General features: G+C 51.2%; 5 protein-coding genes across 5 annotated transcripts; 3 read left to right on the forward strand and 2 right to left on the reverse strand.

The window, feature by feature from the left end:
• Nucleotides 1-255: 255 nt before the first annotated feature.
• Nucleotides 256-1,101, forward strand: T069G_01371 (cofilin/tropomyosin-type actin-binding protein domain-containing protein; the record flags this gene model as incomplete). Its single annotated transcript, XM_056168581.1, has 4 exons — nucleotides 256-321; nucleotides 467-569; nucleotides 688-821; nucleotides 916-1,101. The coding sequence occupies 4 exons, from the start codon at nucleotides 256-258 to the stop codon at nucleotides 1,099-1,101; spliced, it is 489 nt and encodes a 162-aa protein (XP_056033897.1).
• A 107-nt stretch (nucleotides 1,102-1,208) lies between these two features.
• T069G_01372 (NUBPL iron-transfer p-loop NTPase domain-containing protein) lies at nucleotides 1,209-2,234 on the reverse strand (the record flags this gene model as incomplete). Its single annotated transcript, XM_056168582.1, has 1 exon — nucleotides 1,209-2,234. The coding sequence occupies one exon, from the start codon at nucleotides 2,232-2,234 to the stop codon at nucleotides 1,209-1,211; it is 1,026 nt and encodes a 341-aa protein (XP_056033898.1).
• A 1,013-nt stretch (nucleotides 2,235-3,247) lies between these two features.
• On the forward strand, nucleotides 3,248-4,276 carry T069G_01373 (HEAT repeats domain-containing protein; the record flags this gene model as incomplete). The annotated part of the gene is made up of 2 exons (XM_056168583.1): nucleotides 3,248-3,702; nucleotides 3,766-4,276. 2 exons carry the CDS (start codon nucleotides 3,248-3,250, stop codon nucleotides 4,274-4,276), a joined length of 966 nt encoding a protein of 321 aa, XP_056033899.1.
• Nucleotides 4,277-4,340: 64 nt separating this feature from the next.
• Nucleotides 4,341-4,781, reverse strand: T069G_01374 (transcription factor s-II (TFIIS) domain-containing protein; the record flags this gene model as incomplete). Its single annotated transcript, XM_056168584.1, has 2 exons — nucleotides 4,341-4,594; nucleotides 4,667-4,781. 2 exons carry the CDS (start codon nucleotides 4,779-4,781, stop codon nucleotides 4,341-4,343), a joined length of 369 nt encoding a protein of 122 aa, XP_056033900.1.
• Nucleotides 4,782-5,355: 574 nt separating this feature from the next.
• On the forward strand, nucleotides 5,356-11,079 carry T069G_01375 (HEAT repeat associated with sister chromatid cohesion domain-containing protein; the record flags this gene model as incomplete). Its single annotated transcript, XM_056168585.1, has 5 exons — nucleotides 5,356-5,503; nucleotides 5,611-5,794; nucleotides 5,859-7,486; nucleotides 7,553-10,449; nucleotides 10,498-11,079. The coding sequence occupies 5 exons, from the start codon at nucleotides 5,356-5,358 to the stop codon at nucleotides 11,077-11,079; spliced, it is 5,439 nt and encodes a 1,812-aa protein (XP_056033901.1).
• Nucleotides 11,080-14,905: the final 3,826 nt, after the last annotated feature.

Raw genomic sequence — 14,905 nt, forward strand, 5'->3', positions numbered from 1 at the left:
TCAATTGGAATGGAAAATGAAAATTCAAGAGTCCGAGCTTCAAGCAAAAACCGGAACCCGCAGCGATGGGACAAAGAGGGCGCGTGAAGACGGCCCGTGACGCCATTTTTTTGCGGGCGAGGCCGGAAAGCCGCTGCGATGGATTACAACTGGATTATGTGGGGGAATAATCAATGGGCTTATAGCGGGGGTGACTTTTGGGGGGGAGCTTTTTATCAGGGCCGGAGCTAAAGTCTAAGGCGAGATCAAACTGCTATGTTAGGCTTCTGGAGGCATCAAATCCCGTCAAATCTCGTGCCACCTTTGGTCTACACTGGATTTGTATTGCTTCAATTCTCCCGGGAGGCTTGACATTACCAGCAGCAGCTTCTTTCCAGCTTCACAAACTCCTACCTAGCCATGGCGAGTCCCTCCCATCACAACCCCGCCATGTCGAAGATACCCCTCTAACTCGAGGGTAAAACAGGCTTCCGAATCCAGGCTCTACAACATCTCCGGCGAGACCAAAGAGCACTTGCGCAAGTTTCGCTTGACGACGTCTCGGGCGAGCAAGCCTCAAGCAGTTATATGTATGTACGTCGCGGTCCTCTCTCTTCTGTAGTTGTGGCGGTTGCAGCGAGAGTCATGGCTATGGGGAGGAGAGAGTTGAACATACGATGCTAACTAGAGGCTTTTTGAAATGCATAGACCTGATTGATAAAACAACCCACGAAATCCACCAGGATGCAGACAAGGTTACATACACATCCCTCGACGAGATCGCCGACGACCTGCCCGACCACGCCCCTCGATTCATCCTCCTCAGCTATCCCTTGACAATGGTGAGCCCGATGCCCCTCCCTTTCCACGTGGACTCTACCTACCATATGCCGATATACATATTCAGCGTTGCTAACCAACTACTTCACTATGTAGCCCGACGGACGGTTATCCGTACCCTATGTTCTGCTGTACTACCTCCCCATCACATGCAATGCCGAGACGAGGATGCTCTACGCCGGCGCCAAGGAGCTGATACGCAACACGGCCGAGGTGAACAAGGTTATTGATATAGAATCGACAGAGGATTTGGAGGAAGTTCCAACGCAGCTAACCACGTAGAATTATTAATAAAATAAAACGGAGACTATCGCATTTGCTATGCCTGATTTCGTTATTTATCCAATTATATACAATATTTTTTCCTTCTGTTCTGGTATTAGACAAGTCTATTCCGGCAGCACGCTCTTCTCATCCAAGCCCAGCTGCCGTCCTACATTCCTCACCACCTGCTTAAACGCAATACAAGCCGGGCTATCGGGGAACGAGTCAAAGAAGCTCTCTCCGTAATCGCATGCCATGCGTATCCTCGGGTCCAGAGGCACCGACCCCAAGAACGGAATGTCCATCTCCTCCGCCAGCGCTCGACCACCACCTGTGCTGGCCTTGAAGATTTGGCTTTCGCCTTTGCAGTTGGGGCACACGAATGCGCTCATGTTCTCCGCCAGGCCCAGGATCCTGATGCCGGCCTTGCGGCAAAAGTCGATTTCCTTGCGCACGTCCAGCAGCGCAACCTCCTGCGGCGTTGTTACCACCACGGCGCCGTCAATCCCGCTCTCCTTTAGGAACGAGTTGACGCTCAGATGCTCGTCGCTCGTCCCCGGCGGCGTATCGACCAGTAGGAAATCCAATTCTCCCCACTCCACGTCCTTTAGAAACTGCTTAATCAGTCCATTCTTCTTCGGGCCTCTCCAGATGATCGCGGCATCTCTATCTGGCAGCATAAACTGTATTGACATGACCGCCAGGTTCTCCGTCACCCACACGGGCGACATGCCCGTAGCGCTGACGTGAATAGTCTCGTCCTCCACGCCCAGCATCTTGGCCGTGCTGGGGCCCGTAATGTCGGCGTCCATGACGCCCACCGTGCTGTCCGGGTTCGTTGAAAAGGCGTGAGCGAGAAGGTTGGTAAACGTGCTCTTTCCGACGCCGCCCTTTCCGCTTAGCACCAGAATCTTGTGCTTGACGTGCTCCAGCCGCGCCGTGATGATCGGGATGTCTGGATCGGGACCCTTGGGGGCAGATGCGCAGATGGCCTGGTTAGGACAGCCATCGCATGATGATGCTGTTCCGGCACGCTCAGATTCGGGGCCTGGACAGTGTTCTGGCTCGGGAGCAACGAGCTGGGGCTTCTGTTTGAGAGGGTTGGCGAGGACGTCGGCGATGGCCTCGGGTTCCTCTAATGATGGCGCCATTGCGGCGGCTGGATGTATAAAGGTCCTAACTTGCAGTGATGGTCTGTTGTGGTTTCAACGGTCGCAAGATTCGGGTCCTTTCTTCTTGCGGAGTAGAGTGATGAAGTTCGTACTGGGTATCCAAGGTCCTATGATGTTGTATGAAGTGGGAGAATTGTTGATTCTTCGGGCCGGAATTGGAGGGTGGATGGAAGCTTAATAATGTGAGCTGCCTCAGTGGATAGCTGGAGTTGGTAATCCAGCCTGGCCGAGATCGGGATCACAACACAACAGCACTATTAGAGCTAGCGAATGAAAATATGAAGCAATGAACTCTGTAGAACTCTATGATATGATATTGAATCGCACCAATGCCGTGGGAGTTATGGAATATGAGGCCTTCGATTTTCATGAGAATGATACAGGGTAAGAAGTGAAGACGCTGAATGCGCTAGCCATTAGACGCTATTCGCCACCTCTGAGTGTTCTTGTATAACGCTGACAGCGTTTATTCAATAGACAATGGACCTTGAACAGATCTTTGAAGGTAGTAAAAAAAGAGCAAAAACAAGTTGAAACTCAAAAAGAGTCCAGGATGGTGAAACTGTTACCTGGAAACTAATTATCGACTTGTTGTGGACATGGCAAAAAGAATTCCAAGAAAAAAGAAAGGATCTAGGTTCCAGAGGGAGTCGAACCCTCGCTGGCGGAATCAGAATCCGCAGTCATAACCGTTAGACCATGGAACCGCTGAAGTGGTTATCCACTTCTCATGGCATGCCAACTTTGATCGATTTGCATACTATAAACGCAATCACCATGAAAATTTTTCTTTTTTTCTTTTTCTTTTCGCTTTTTCGCAAATCGCCGTTCGGCATCTGATAAGAGAAATTCAAAGGGTGTCACCCCACCACCCCACCTAAATTTTCGTTCGATAGATGCGTGCATCTCGGTTTACGAGCCGTGCAAACTTGTCTTGTCTTTTTGTCGTTTGTTTCAAGATACCCTCAACTTTATAGAAATTGCAATTCGTCATGTCTAGCGCTACTGTCGCAAGTCTCAGGCAGAGCCTCTGCTCTGAAGATACTCCCCTTCCTGTGCGCTTCCGTGCCCTGTTCTCTCTCAAACATGTCGCCAAAACCGACCCTGAATCCGCCCTTGCGGCTATCGAAGCCATCGCCGCTGCTTTCGCTTCGCCGTCTGCTCTGTTGAAGCACGAGCTCGCATATTGTCTTGGCCAGACCGGTAACGAGGCGGCTATTGCACCGCTGCGTGATGTCCTGTCAGATCTTAAGGAGGACCCCATGTGCAGACATGAGGCCGCTGAAGCTCTGGGCGCCTTGGGCAATGCATCCAGCTTGGATCTGCTCCGACAATTCAGAGATCGTGCTGGCGAGGAAGTTGTTGTTACAGAGACCTGTGAGATTGCCATTGATCGCATTGAATGGGAAAACTCCGAGGCAAGGAAGCAGGAGAAGCTGCGTCAAAGGTAAATCTATGCAAATCATTTGTATTCTTGATGGTCTTGAATTTCGCTAATACATTATTCAAGCGACTTTGCTTCAGTCGACCCGGCACCTCCTATGCCCGAGTCCGAAAAGTCGGTTGACGAACTCGGCAGAGTGCTGATGGATGTCAACCAGCCCCTCTTCATGCGATACCGTGCCATGTTTGCCCTCCGCGATCTGGCTTCTCCTCCAGACTGCCCAACTGCTGTCCCTGCTGTCAACGCTCTAGCCAAGGGATTCGCCGACTCCTCAGCACTTTTCCGCCACGAGATTGCCTTCGTCTTTGGCCAGCTTTCACATCCTGCATCTATTCCTGCCCTTACTGAGGCCCTGAGCAACACCGAAGAGGCGAGCATGGTGCGTCACGAAGCTGCCGAGGCTCTAGGCAGTCTTGGTGACGAAGACGGCGTCGAGGACATCTTGAAGCGGTTCCTTCAAGACAAGGAGCAGGTTGTTCGTGAGAGTGTCATTGTAGCATTAGATATGGCTGAGTATGAGAGGGGTGGCCAGACGGAATATGCGTTGATCCCAGAAGTGGCCGGCGCCTCTGCATAGAAGAAAGGACGAAAAAAATAGATAAAATTCCGTGTTACAAATAGCAGAACTTTCCAGACATAGTTTAATTGTTTTCGTGCCAACTGAATCCACACTCGCAGTTATAGATAACGGTTGAGCCTTCGTCGGCACTCCGCAGTTGCACCGTTGTGTATTTGACTTCTTCTCGGCCGCAGTTTGGACATCGCTCGCGAACCGTGCTCTCGGTGTTGAGTGTGTGACGCTCGACGGATTGGACGCTGGACTGCAGCTTTTGCCGCAGGAAAGAAGGGAAATCTGAGGGCTTGGACTTTGTCACAATGATCTTTGCGCCAGTATCTGAGAAGCTCATTTGTTAAAATTTTTTCTCTCTACTCCAACTGAAATGCTGCCCAATCCGGAGAGCCAAACCTTTATTTTCGGCGCTACAGCACTCGCAGCTCAGCACATTCTGCTCGGTTCCTTTGGTCGCCGGAAGCAAGTTTCCGCAGTCGGTGCAGAACACCATGGACCCAATGGCAGCCATTTTCTTCGTCAGTTTGCCAGCGCAGAGACACTATGACGAATTCTACTTGTGCAATGGGAGGGATCGCGTGGAACCAGCTGTACAAAAATTGTCATGCAAGACAACTGGCAAAAGATCTTGCAGGCCTTGCAGGGGGTTGATAATCCGGAATAACTGATAAAGCAAGGTACCGGCTCCGGAAGCGCCGCTGATTGGCGCCAGGCGGGGCGCACGGGCCATTGGATCCTTTTTGACTTTCGAGATTGGTCCAGCGAGGCTGTCGGATTCTCCAGGCTGCGCCAGCGCGTGATTCGAAGATTCGACTGAAGCAATACCCAAACCCAACTGGCAGCGTTTGGGCACGCATTGAAGCCGCACTCGTTTCTATTAATGCAGTGTGCATTCGCCCCGGAATTCGTCTCGACGCCACGAGTCCTCTTTTCGGCCCAAGTTTCCCTCGTTTCCGCCGTGTTCAAATCTCGCAGCTTCTTTCCATGACACGCTGGGGGAGCGGCTGATGTCCCAGTAGCTCCTGTACCGACAATGCGTCTCTGGTGAGGCCTCGCCAACATCGAGACTCTGGCAAACAAACACAATGCAGCCACGCAACATGGACTACCTCGAGGATGGGCCAAGCGCCAACCACAGCGCGGCCGCCTCGCAAAACGCGATTTCACGACCTTTCACACTGCAAGAATCTTTGCCGTACTCACCCCAAACCTCCACTGTGCCGTTTGTTCCTGGTCAGTCGCTGCTCTACCTCTGCTTGATATTCCTTTTACTTTCTACTTTTCTTGCATCCATCTATATTCTGCCATTTTATAGCTACCTACTCATCCTCTCCTCCTAGAAATCATCCCCGATCCCAACATAGGCTTTGGCTCGCCAGCTCCATCCATATCCGATATATTCCCCCACAGCGATTTCGACCGACTCAACAGAGAAGCTCTCGGGCAGGCTCACCTACCAAGAAACACAAAGCAGGCCGTTGACCTTGTGCTGCACGAAATAAAGCCATCCCAAAGAACGCACTAGTAAGTTTGAGACAGACTGCTTCTCAAACGTAGTCCCAAGTACCTCTGCTTACGTTTTATCCAGCAACTTCAAGTCCGTGTTGACAGGGCAGGCAACTTCACGGCCCGGAAGTCTTTCACAAGGACTATCTCCCATTACACGAGCCGTTTACGAAAAAGTCGGAGGCTACTTCAAGGCTACCAAGCCCAATGTTGTGAACCCTCATGCTGTTAGCGTGAACGGCAACAAGAGCCGAACCGTCTCGAAGGATATGGCTATACAGCCCGGCAGTATTGAGAATCACGCAGCTCGTATAGATAATTACGAGGCACCGAAGCCTCAGTCAAGGATAGAAGTGGTCATCCCGTCAAGACGAGGGGGCTTTGATCCCTCAGCTTATGTTGACGCTTCTCAGCCTCAAGTTGAGCTCGAGACTCCGGTGTTGCAGGCGCCGTCAGCGTTGCCTGCCAGCCCGGACGGTAATTTAACTGCCGTTTCTGCATCCTCTGATGTAAACTTCAACTACAATCCTGCCTCGTTTCGAGTTGAGCTTCCTTTGTCTCATATCAAGAGGGACGAGTACCTAGAAGTTGCCCATATACCGTCCGCCCCTGAGAACCTTTCTTCCCGTAAGAAAGAGAGGTATATGGCCCTAGGGGACCAGGGCCTCGTTAGCAGCGGCGGTCTTGACCAACAGCAGCGAGCTGAAGCCGCTCTAGAGTCTCTCGACTCGCTTATGCGCAACGTCTTCTCGGCGGTTGGTCGAGCTTTGGGGATGGACTCCGGATATGATCACGTCGTGACGCTGACGCCCGAGAATGAGGTCGTCTTGAATGGCGCGACGCAGCAGAAGATGCAAGGCGCTATCCAGAAGGCTATCGCACTTAAGTGCTTCGGTAGAGTTCCGGTGGAGGGCCTTCTCCAGATCATGAAACTCAGCGACGGTAGCCTGAAGCAGGTCGATGGCATGGATATCCGTGCTGATGAAAGCTGGGATGAAGCTGCCTTTGATTCGTGGGTTCAGCAGCTGGCAGAAGTTGAAGTAGGAATGAAAGCTGCGCGTACCTGTTTGCGAATCTTGTCTGGAGGCCGAGAAGACAAACGACTCTACTCGGAAAGCATCATCAACAGATGCGTCAACATCTTCAAGACTGTCACCGAAGACATAATAATCCCCCTCGTTGAGCTTCGAAACTCAACATCTGCCAACTTATTCCGAATGGTACTAAAGCATAAAAAGGCGGTGTCGTCTACTTTTCTCAACTGCCAGAAGTTGTTCGCCACACTTGCTGAGCTGGTGACGAAAGTAGAGCTCTCGGAAAGCGTCTTCAACACTCTAGAGTTTACCGCGTCCAAGCTTATCTTTGTCGAAAACGCCTATTTTGAGAAAGACTCAGCCGTCGGAGTCCAGCGGTTTGATGGAATTCGCAGTGTTGCTATGGACATGCTCTGCCAAATATTTCTTATCAAACCTGAGCAGCGACAGGGCATCATTGACGATATCCTCACCTCTCTAGAGAAGCTTCCCGTGGGAAAACAGAGCGCACGCCATTTTAAGCTTTCCGAAGGTGGAAGCATTCAACCGGTGTCGGCACTTCTCATGCGACTGGTCCAGGCTAGTTCTGGGAGGGTAGAAGAGAACGAGGGTGGTCGTACTGCAGTGCTTAAAGCTCTCGGCAATGGCAATAATGAGATGGACGAGGATAACGAGAGTGAGGATGAATTGCCTGATAACCGGGCTAAAAAGACGCAATTCACATCCTCTATCAACACCGAAGAACAAGGCGCACAGCAGCACGCCGTTGCCATTCAAGAGCTGGAGGCAGCAGCTGCCCCTCTCAGTGAAGGTGCCGGACGGAATGCTTCGTACATTATCAACTTTATTGTGAAGCGCGCTATTGGGTCGACGAAGTCGGGTGACACACCATATCGCAACCTTTTGGATCTCTTCGTCGAAGACTTCACGACATGTCTCGATTCCCCGGACTGGCCATCAGCCGAGCTGCTATTGCGCCTCCTCATGCTCATGATGGTGCAGTTGTTCGAGGCTCCCAAGACACCCGCTCCCGCCAAGAACATGGCTCTTGAGCTCCTCGGTACCATGAGTGCGGCCATATCTCGCCTGCGATCTCACGTTAAAAAGACTGCCAACACATTCGAAACCACTGACGTCGACGATCTGTCGCGGTATTTGGCAGCGCTGGCTTGCCACGTCCTTGAACAGAAGAGCTCAATCGAGCAGATTGTGGCCTGGGATGGACCTTACCGTGCCTCGCTTGAGTTCCTGCAGGCTCGTCTATCAGATGACCCATATCTATTCAGCGCTGTGTCGTTCCTTATAACCGACTGGGCTACTCGGGTGCATGCGGGCTATGATGCAATCCAGGACAGCGAAGATGAGAGAGACTGGGAACTTGGACGTCTTGCTTACAGATTGCGGATGATGATTCAAGACCGCCGATGGCTCTCCAACGAATACACCTTCAAAGCTGTGAGCCCTGCTCAAGCCAAGCTTTCTTACTCCATTATTTTGCTGCGTTCTCCGCTCTTTGAGTCCTTTGGCAAGATTCTGAACATTCTCCTTGGTTCAATGGCTGGTGATCAAGCAACAGTCCGCAGCAAGAGCTTGAAAAGTATCAACCAGGTTCTCGAGACGGATCCATCCATTCTGGATGGGGATTCCACAGTGATCCAACTTATTCTAGATTGTTCGAGCGACTCCTCTACGCAAGTGAGAGACTCTGCCCTTGGCCTTTTGGGAAGCTGTATCACGTTGAGGCCGGCTCTAGAATCTCCGTTGACACCCAAGATCATCGACCGCTTCCAAGACGCCGGTGTTGGTGTTAGGAAGCGAGCCATGAAGCTTGCCCGCGACATCTATCTCCGCAACCACGACAGTGCACTTCGCAGTTCTATAGCTAATGGCCTTCTCCGACGTGTACAAGATCCTGACGAAGGTGTTCGCGACCTTGCCCGCCAGATGATTGAAGAAGTCTGGTTTGCTCCTTTCTACGGCCGCGACAACTCGGCCGCATTCCAAACCTCTTTGACCGAACATGTGGCCCTGATCATCCAGACGGTCAAGTCAGGAAACGTGACGGAGATTCTAGACAAGGTGTTTCAGTCCATTCTTCGGCCGAAAGACAAGTCGCTGGAAGGTCCATTTGCTGTTTGCTCCCACCTGGTGAGCAGCATGTTTGGCCTCATCGATAGCGGAGATTCGGAGGAAGGAGGACCGACCGGCCGTGATGCCTTGCAAGTGCTCACAATCTTTGCCAAGGCCGACCCCAAGCTATTCAGTCTGGAGCAGATTAGACTTCTGAAACCTCATCTCGCAAGTTTCAGTGGCACCGACGAATTGGCAGCGTTTCGAGCCGTGACGGTCATCTACAAACGCGTACTTCCCCAGTTGCCCACAGTGCACTCTGAATTTTTGACCGAAATTCGCCTCCAGCTATTGAAAGGCATTGGAAAAATTTCCTCTCGTGGAGCCTTGGATGACTTGATCGCATGTACCAAAGTAGTCTGCGATTTGCTCAAAGACTTTGGACCATTGGGCAATCTAGTCGCATCCGGTCTGCTGGGTATTCAGAAACTAGGAGCTGGGGGTGCTGCCCTGGATAGCAAGAGGATCAACCATCTGGCTGCTTACTCTATCATTGTTGGCAGCGTTGGGAAGCATTGCGACCTGGATCAGCAGATGCAAATATTCAAGGCTCGCTTTCCCAAATGGCAGGGCGACTCGGTTCCTCGGCTCATTGTGGATGTGCTATCGCCATTCTCCTCACCTTCCCAGCCGTTGGAGGCACGAAAGGCATCTCTCGAAGCGATTGGCCTGGTTTGCCAGTCCTGGCCGCGAAATTACGTGTTGGCCAAGGTTTACACAGCGTTCCAGCAGGTTTTCCAAGAGGAGGTTCCTATTCTGGAAACAATGATTCTCAAGTCATTCAAAGAATTCCTCCTCACGGAAGAAAGGCGATCCGAAGCTGCCGCCGAGTCTGGGGCGACGGAGAAAAAGAGAGAGTTGACGGTGATGGGCGGCACTAACTTTGACGACGTTGCCAGTGCTACTACTCAAAGGTTCCTCAAAGACATTACGCGAATCTCCTTGGGAAGCCTAGATGAACTCGCCTTTTTAGCTATGGAAGTCCTGGGCAGCATCAACCGTCAAGGTCTGACGCACCCCAAGGAGACGGGAGTGACACTGATGACGCTAGAGACATCGTCAAACCGAAAGATTGCGGAACTCGCTTTTATGGAGCATCGATCACTTCATGAGAAGCACGAGACAGTGCTTGAAAGAGAATACGTCAAGGCAATCCAATCGGCTTATAACTACCAGCGAGACATTGTCAAAGACTCCCACGGGGCGATTCCTGAGTTGTTCCAACCCAAGCTGCATCTTATGATGGAAGTGTTGAAGATTAGCAAAATGAAGAACAGGCAGCGCTTCTTGGAGAAGCTGTGTGGACTGGTCAACTTTGACATTGCCCAGCTGGACGCGAGTGAAGAGATGCCGCCACACCTCGACTTTTCCCGGTTCGTCATCGAGAACATGGCCTTTTTCGAGTATCAAACGGTTGGAGAGCTTCAGACAATTGTGAACATGATGGAGAAGATTGTGAGTACAACAGGCGCAGCAGTTGCCCACCTAATTGAGTCGGAAGTATTCGACGTGCGTCTCGATCTGGACCATACGGAACAAGACGAAGTTACGGACCAGCTCATGGGCGAGACGGTTGAAGCGCAGGCGACTGCGGAGGGGGAATCCCTCGTCGGCCTCAAAGTAGACCCCAATCGACTTCGCCAGTTGACTACCGGGGCCATTATTCTTTCTTGCCTGTGGGAAGCCCGCACACATCTCCGGCGCCTGTATGGAATGGGAACAAGCCGACACGACGGCAAAGCCAAGGCTTTGGCCAAGGACCTCAACAAGATGCCGATGAAAGTACAGGGAGTTCACGGAGAGCGATTCTGGGACGAGGTGACGGCGCATGTGAGCAGCCTGGAGACGATCAGCAAAATGGCACAGAAGTGTAAGGCGTTTGTGGAGCTGATGAACGTCGACAAGGAGCTCAAGGTGCAAGACGACGACGACGAGGAGATGGCATTGGAGGGGCCGAGTACGCCTAGCGAAGGCGAAGAAGAGAGCACAACACCGGAACGGGGTCGCAAGAGGAAAGGCGTAGGCACTCCCGGAGGCCGCAAAAAGCGAGCTCGCTCAGGATCTCAGCCACGCAAACGGGGTCGTCCACGTAAAGGAGCGGAGTCACGCGATGAAGACGAAGATATGGAATGGATCTAGAGCGCCTAGATGGGGGTTATTGACTTGGGCCGAACCGGCGTCGGATGCTACTTGATGATTTCTTCTTTCTCCTTTTTCTATTTTTTATCACTTTTCATTGTTTCTTCTCGTTTTATCATAGCGGCATCAAGGCGCCCTCATTTTTTCTTCTTTCTCACATATTTTTTTTATGTTCCCTTACTCACACCCCTCTCATTTATTGTTCATACGCAACAGTGAGAGTAGCGGTGGGTATTGAGAACTGGTTGATCTACGATGGTGGCTATATATGGTTGGGCAGCGCCTGGATCGATGTCATATTCAAGGCGCAGAAAGCAATCTGGGGTGTGCATTTTGCTCAGCATACAAGACAAATCTCGGACGAGACGTATCTGATGGAGGAATGGCGTTTAATGGGAGGACCTGGTTCAAGGCATTTTCAAAGATACTGATATTCAGTCTGTATGATAGAAAAAGGATTCTGCGCCACAGAGAGATACAAGGGCGGCAGATGGGAAAGGAATTAGCATCTTTGGTAGTACTGTAATTGAGACACCGTTACTACCGAATGACGACGAAGAGCTGGCGTATGTGTGACAATGTGACAATGGGGTGATGCTGATACGCGACAGTTGGCTGTTTGTGCTACTGCAGGCGTCATGCTCGGGGTTTCCTCGATTGTACTGGTGGGAATTTGGCGATGATGCGTACTAGAAGGATTCGACTCTCGTCGCAGCCCAAAGATGACTTGGCATTTTTATGCTGTGGATGGATTGGTTGGGAGTTAAGGTGATATTTTTCTCATGTTTTAGCGGAAGAGCTAGCAAGTTAGGCCAAAGTGGCTTATTTTGATACGCTGGGACGGCTAGATATTAACGAGACGGTGGTTACGAGTAGAAGCTTTTTGCATGAATTGGCGTATGCGCAGCGAGTTGTTTTTTGTACGAATGGTAGTAATAGTAGCTGCATTGACTAGGGATGAGAGGTTAAGGTGTGGCAGGACTGGATTGGACGGGGAGGTGTGGAATACTCGGGGATTGGGGACCATGACTGTATTTTTTATGGGCTTACGAGAGTTCGAGAGATATATTGCTTTGCTGCAGAAAAGATGTGGTGATGCTTACGGTGAGGATGATATGGAATTTTGCCGGTTTGGGTAAACTGTACGAGATATTACTTGGGGTGGCTGGTGTCATCCATCCCCAAGGCTGAGCCTGAGCGCATTACGAGGCCTGGTAGAGGGCAGTGTCTTTGTAAATCGCCCGAGATAACCTTAGTACAGACTGCTCTTTGAGTCGTAATGGCTATTCTTTAGTAGCGATCGGGGGATATAACGGCCGATACGGAGGAGAGATGACGAAGAACGGAGGACGGTGAAGAGCTCCAGTCGAATGGGATTCCTAACGCAGGTTGCAGGGAGTGCAGCATCTGACGTCAGGCAGGGGATGATGCAGTTGGTTTGGAGGGGACGCAGGAGTGCATGAAACCAAAGGGACTGCTTGTTGAAACTGATGGCAAAAAAAGAGCGAAGAGATTTTTGGTGGGCGCTGGGCATTCACACAATTGGAGGAAATCTTGATTTTGGGCCATGTTGATCACTTAGGTACGGAGTAGGAGTACGTAGTTGGACTGTAATTATGAGGTGGCGTCTTGGTTACTGTGTTGGGCATTGGGCGGGCGAGTGATTGGCTCAATGCAAGCAGGTTTTTGTGAAATGGGCCGTTGGTTGGGCCGTGGCTCTGGGTTGGGAGTACTCGTACATGTATTGATACCTATTGAAACTGTTTGTTCCACGGGGCCTGATGATTGTTCTAGAGTTTCTGTACTAGCGAGCAGAAGGATTTGACATTCAGACACAAAGAAGGAAAATCATCCCAAGGCGCATGGGAAAAAAAGAGAGTTTAGCTCGCTCTCGTTCATCAATCAGGGGTGGAGGAGCGGGACAGGGGTTTGAGAAAAGCGCTTGTGTGGATGGGGCAGCGATTTCGACGCGCCGGTGTGTTTGTTTGGTGGAGGGGTACCTGTGATGTACTTGTAAGGTACTGTACTGTTGTCGGGTGGTGGTTTTGTTTGTCTGAGGTGGGTATTAAGACGGCACGGGCTGAACGAAGCTGAACGGGAGCTTGAATCAGGCGGTGGGTGCAAGGGCCGTTGAACGGAAGACAAACGAGGCTTTGATGTCGCCCTTTGAATGCTGTAAGCAAAAAGGCGGAAACGTTTCGTATTGTTTTAGCAGACGAACAGCACAGACGTTATTGAACGGCACTGACCTGGACATTGACGTTTTCCTAAGACAAACAGATTTGAACACCCGTCTGAGGAGTTGTCAAGGAGGCCTCCGAGCCATTTGAACCGGTGTGCGTGTATGTACTCCGTACTTTATACAGTAGCCCACTGATTGGCATGCCATCAAACGGTCTGTTTCGATGCATGATTCATTGGCTACGTGCCCAAAGATGTGAATACAGTGTCTCGTCCTAATACTAAGTTGTTAAGTCCCCTGCAGGCGATGCTGCTATACCGCTAACAGACACACTAGCCAGCGCAACCTCCAGCAGAACAGGGATCCCGTGATGAGATCAATTGATCACTGCAGCGCAATACAGTGAAAACCACCAGACCATCTCAACGCAATCTCCAGTAGCCAGTGATACCGTAGCGTCACACTGGCCCCCCTTCTTGCCCCTTCTGCCCAAGTGTACGAGTAACTGCGGAGTACTTGTGCGGTACCTGCTCGGCACCTGATAGTCCCAGTACGATACGAGCAGCCCTCTGTAGCCCCCTGAAGACGCAGCACCAACAATTGAACGTGTTGGCGGGCAGTTTTAAGCTTGTGTTTAGGGGATCAGCCTGCCGTCATTGATCTGGGCTATTTTTCCTTTTCGTTTGAACAACTTCCACATAGCTGGAGGCATTGATCTTCTCCTACTTCTTCTTCTTCTCCTTCCTCTCTCTCGATTGCAGCAAGAAAAAGAAAGATTACTCACGGCTGACTGCTTCTCGCCATTCACTCTAACGGAAAACAGCGGCGCCTTCATTCACTTCGACTTTTCTCCTTGCATAGCCCTTCTTTTTCCTTTTTGCGCGCGCATTTGCCTGCCACTGCTACTACTGTACTGCCGGCATCTCGCACAGCCTCCTTTTTCGCCTCTCTCGATCCCAACAGACGCAAACCCCGCCTCCGGACTTCGGTTTTGGCTTCCATGGTTGCCTGATCAAGAAGCCGTGGAATCAATAGCGAACTTTCGGTCTGTCTGCCTCACGGATCGCCAGAAGCCAAGGAGCCAAGAGCCAAGACGCTTCGGGCCATCGATCCGAACGAACGGCTGTTGTGCGACGCTGAAAGAAGTGTCTTGGAGAAATCTTGGCTTGCAGCTTGCAGCTTCTTTGCATAGCGACATACAACAACATTTGATCAAATAACAATCCAGTCGCTCTTTGCGATATACTATCCGGCTCATCAGCCACACATTCACATACCTGTCCGCTACAGTCCAGCACAGGCATTTTCCGAGACAAGGGCAAATTACCCTTTTTATTGCGATACTCTCCCACGAATCCATTCCGCACAAGTACGCGTTTAGGCCTTGCCAGGGGTGCCCAGGATATTATTTACTCTTCCGGTACTAGCAGTCCCCGCTGCAGAAACCATCACCAGCCACAGCCCCAGGAGCAACGGTGGAATTACCAGCAGCTGGATCCCCAAGTTCCAAATCAATACGCGTCCCAAGACGATTCAAGGGAGCAGTGCTGAGGCTGTTCAAATCGAGGCCGCCCATTGATCCAGAACTAAGAAACTACAAAGTCCCTCCCCAATCCTGCCCGCCCCAAAACACCATCCGGCATC

The sequence above is a fragment of the Trichoderma breve genome, chromosome 1, assembly GCF_028502605.1.
Source record: "Trichoderma breve strain T069 chromosome 1, whole genome shotgun sequence".
Taxonomy (NCBI): domain Eukaryota; kingdom Fungi; phylum Ascomycota; class Sordariomycetes; order Hypocreales; family Hypocreaceae; genus Trichoderma; species Trichoderma breve.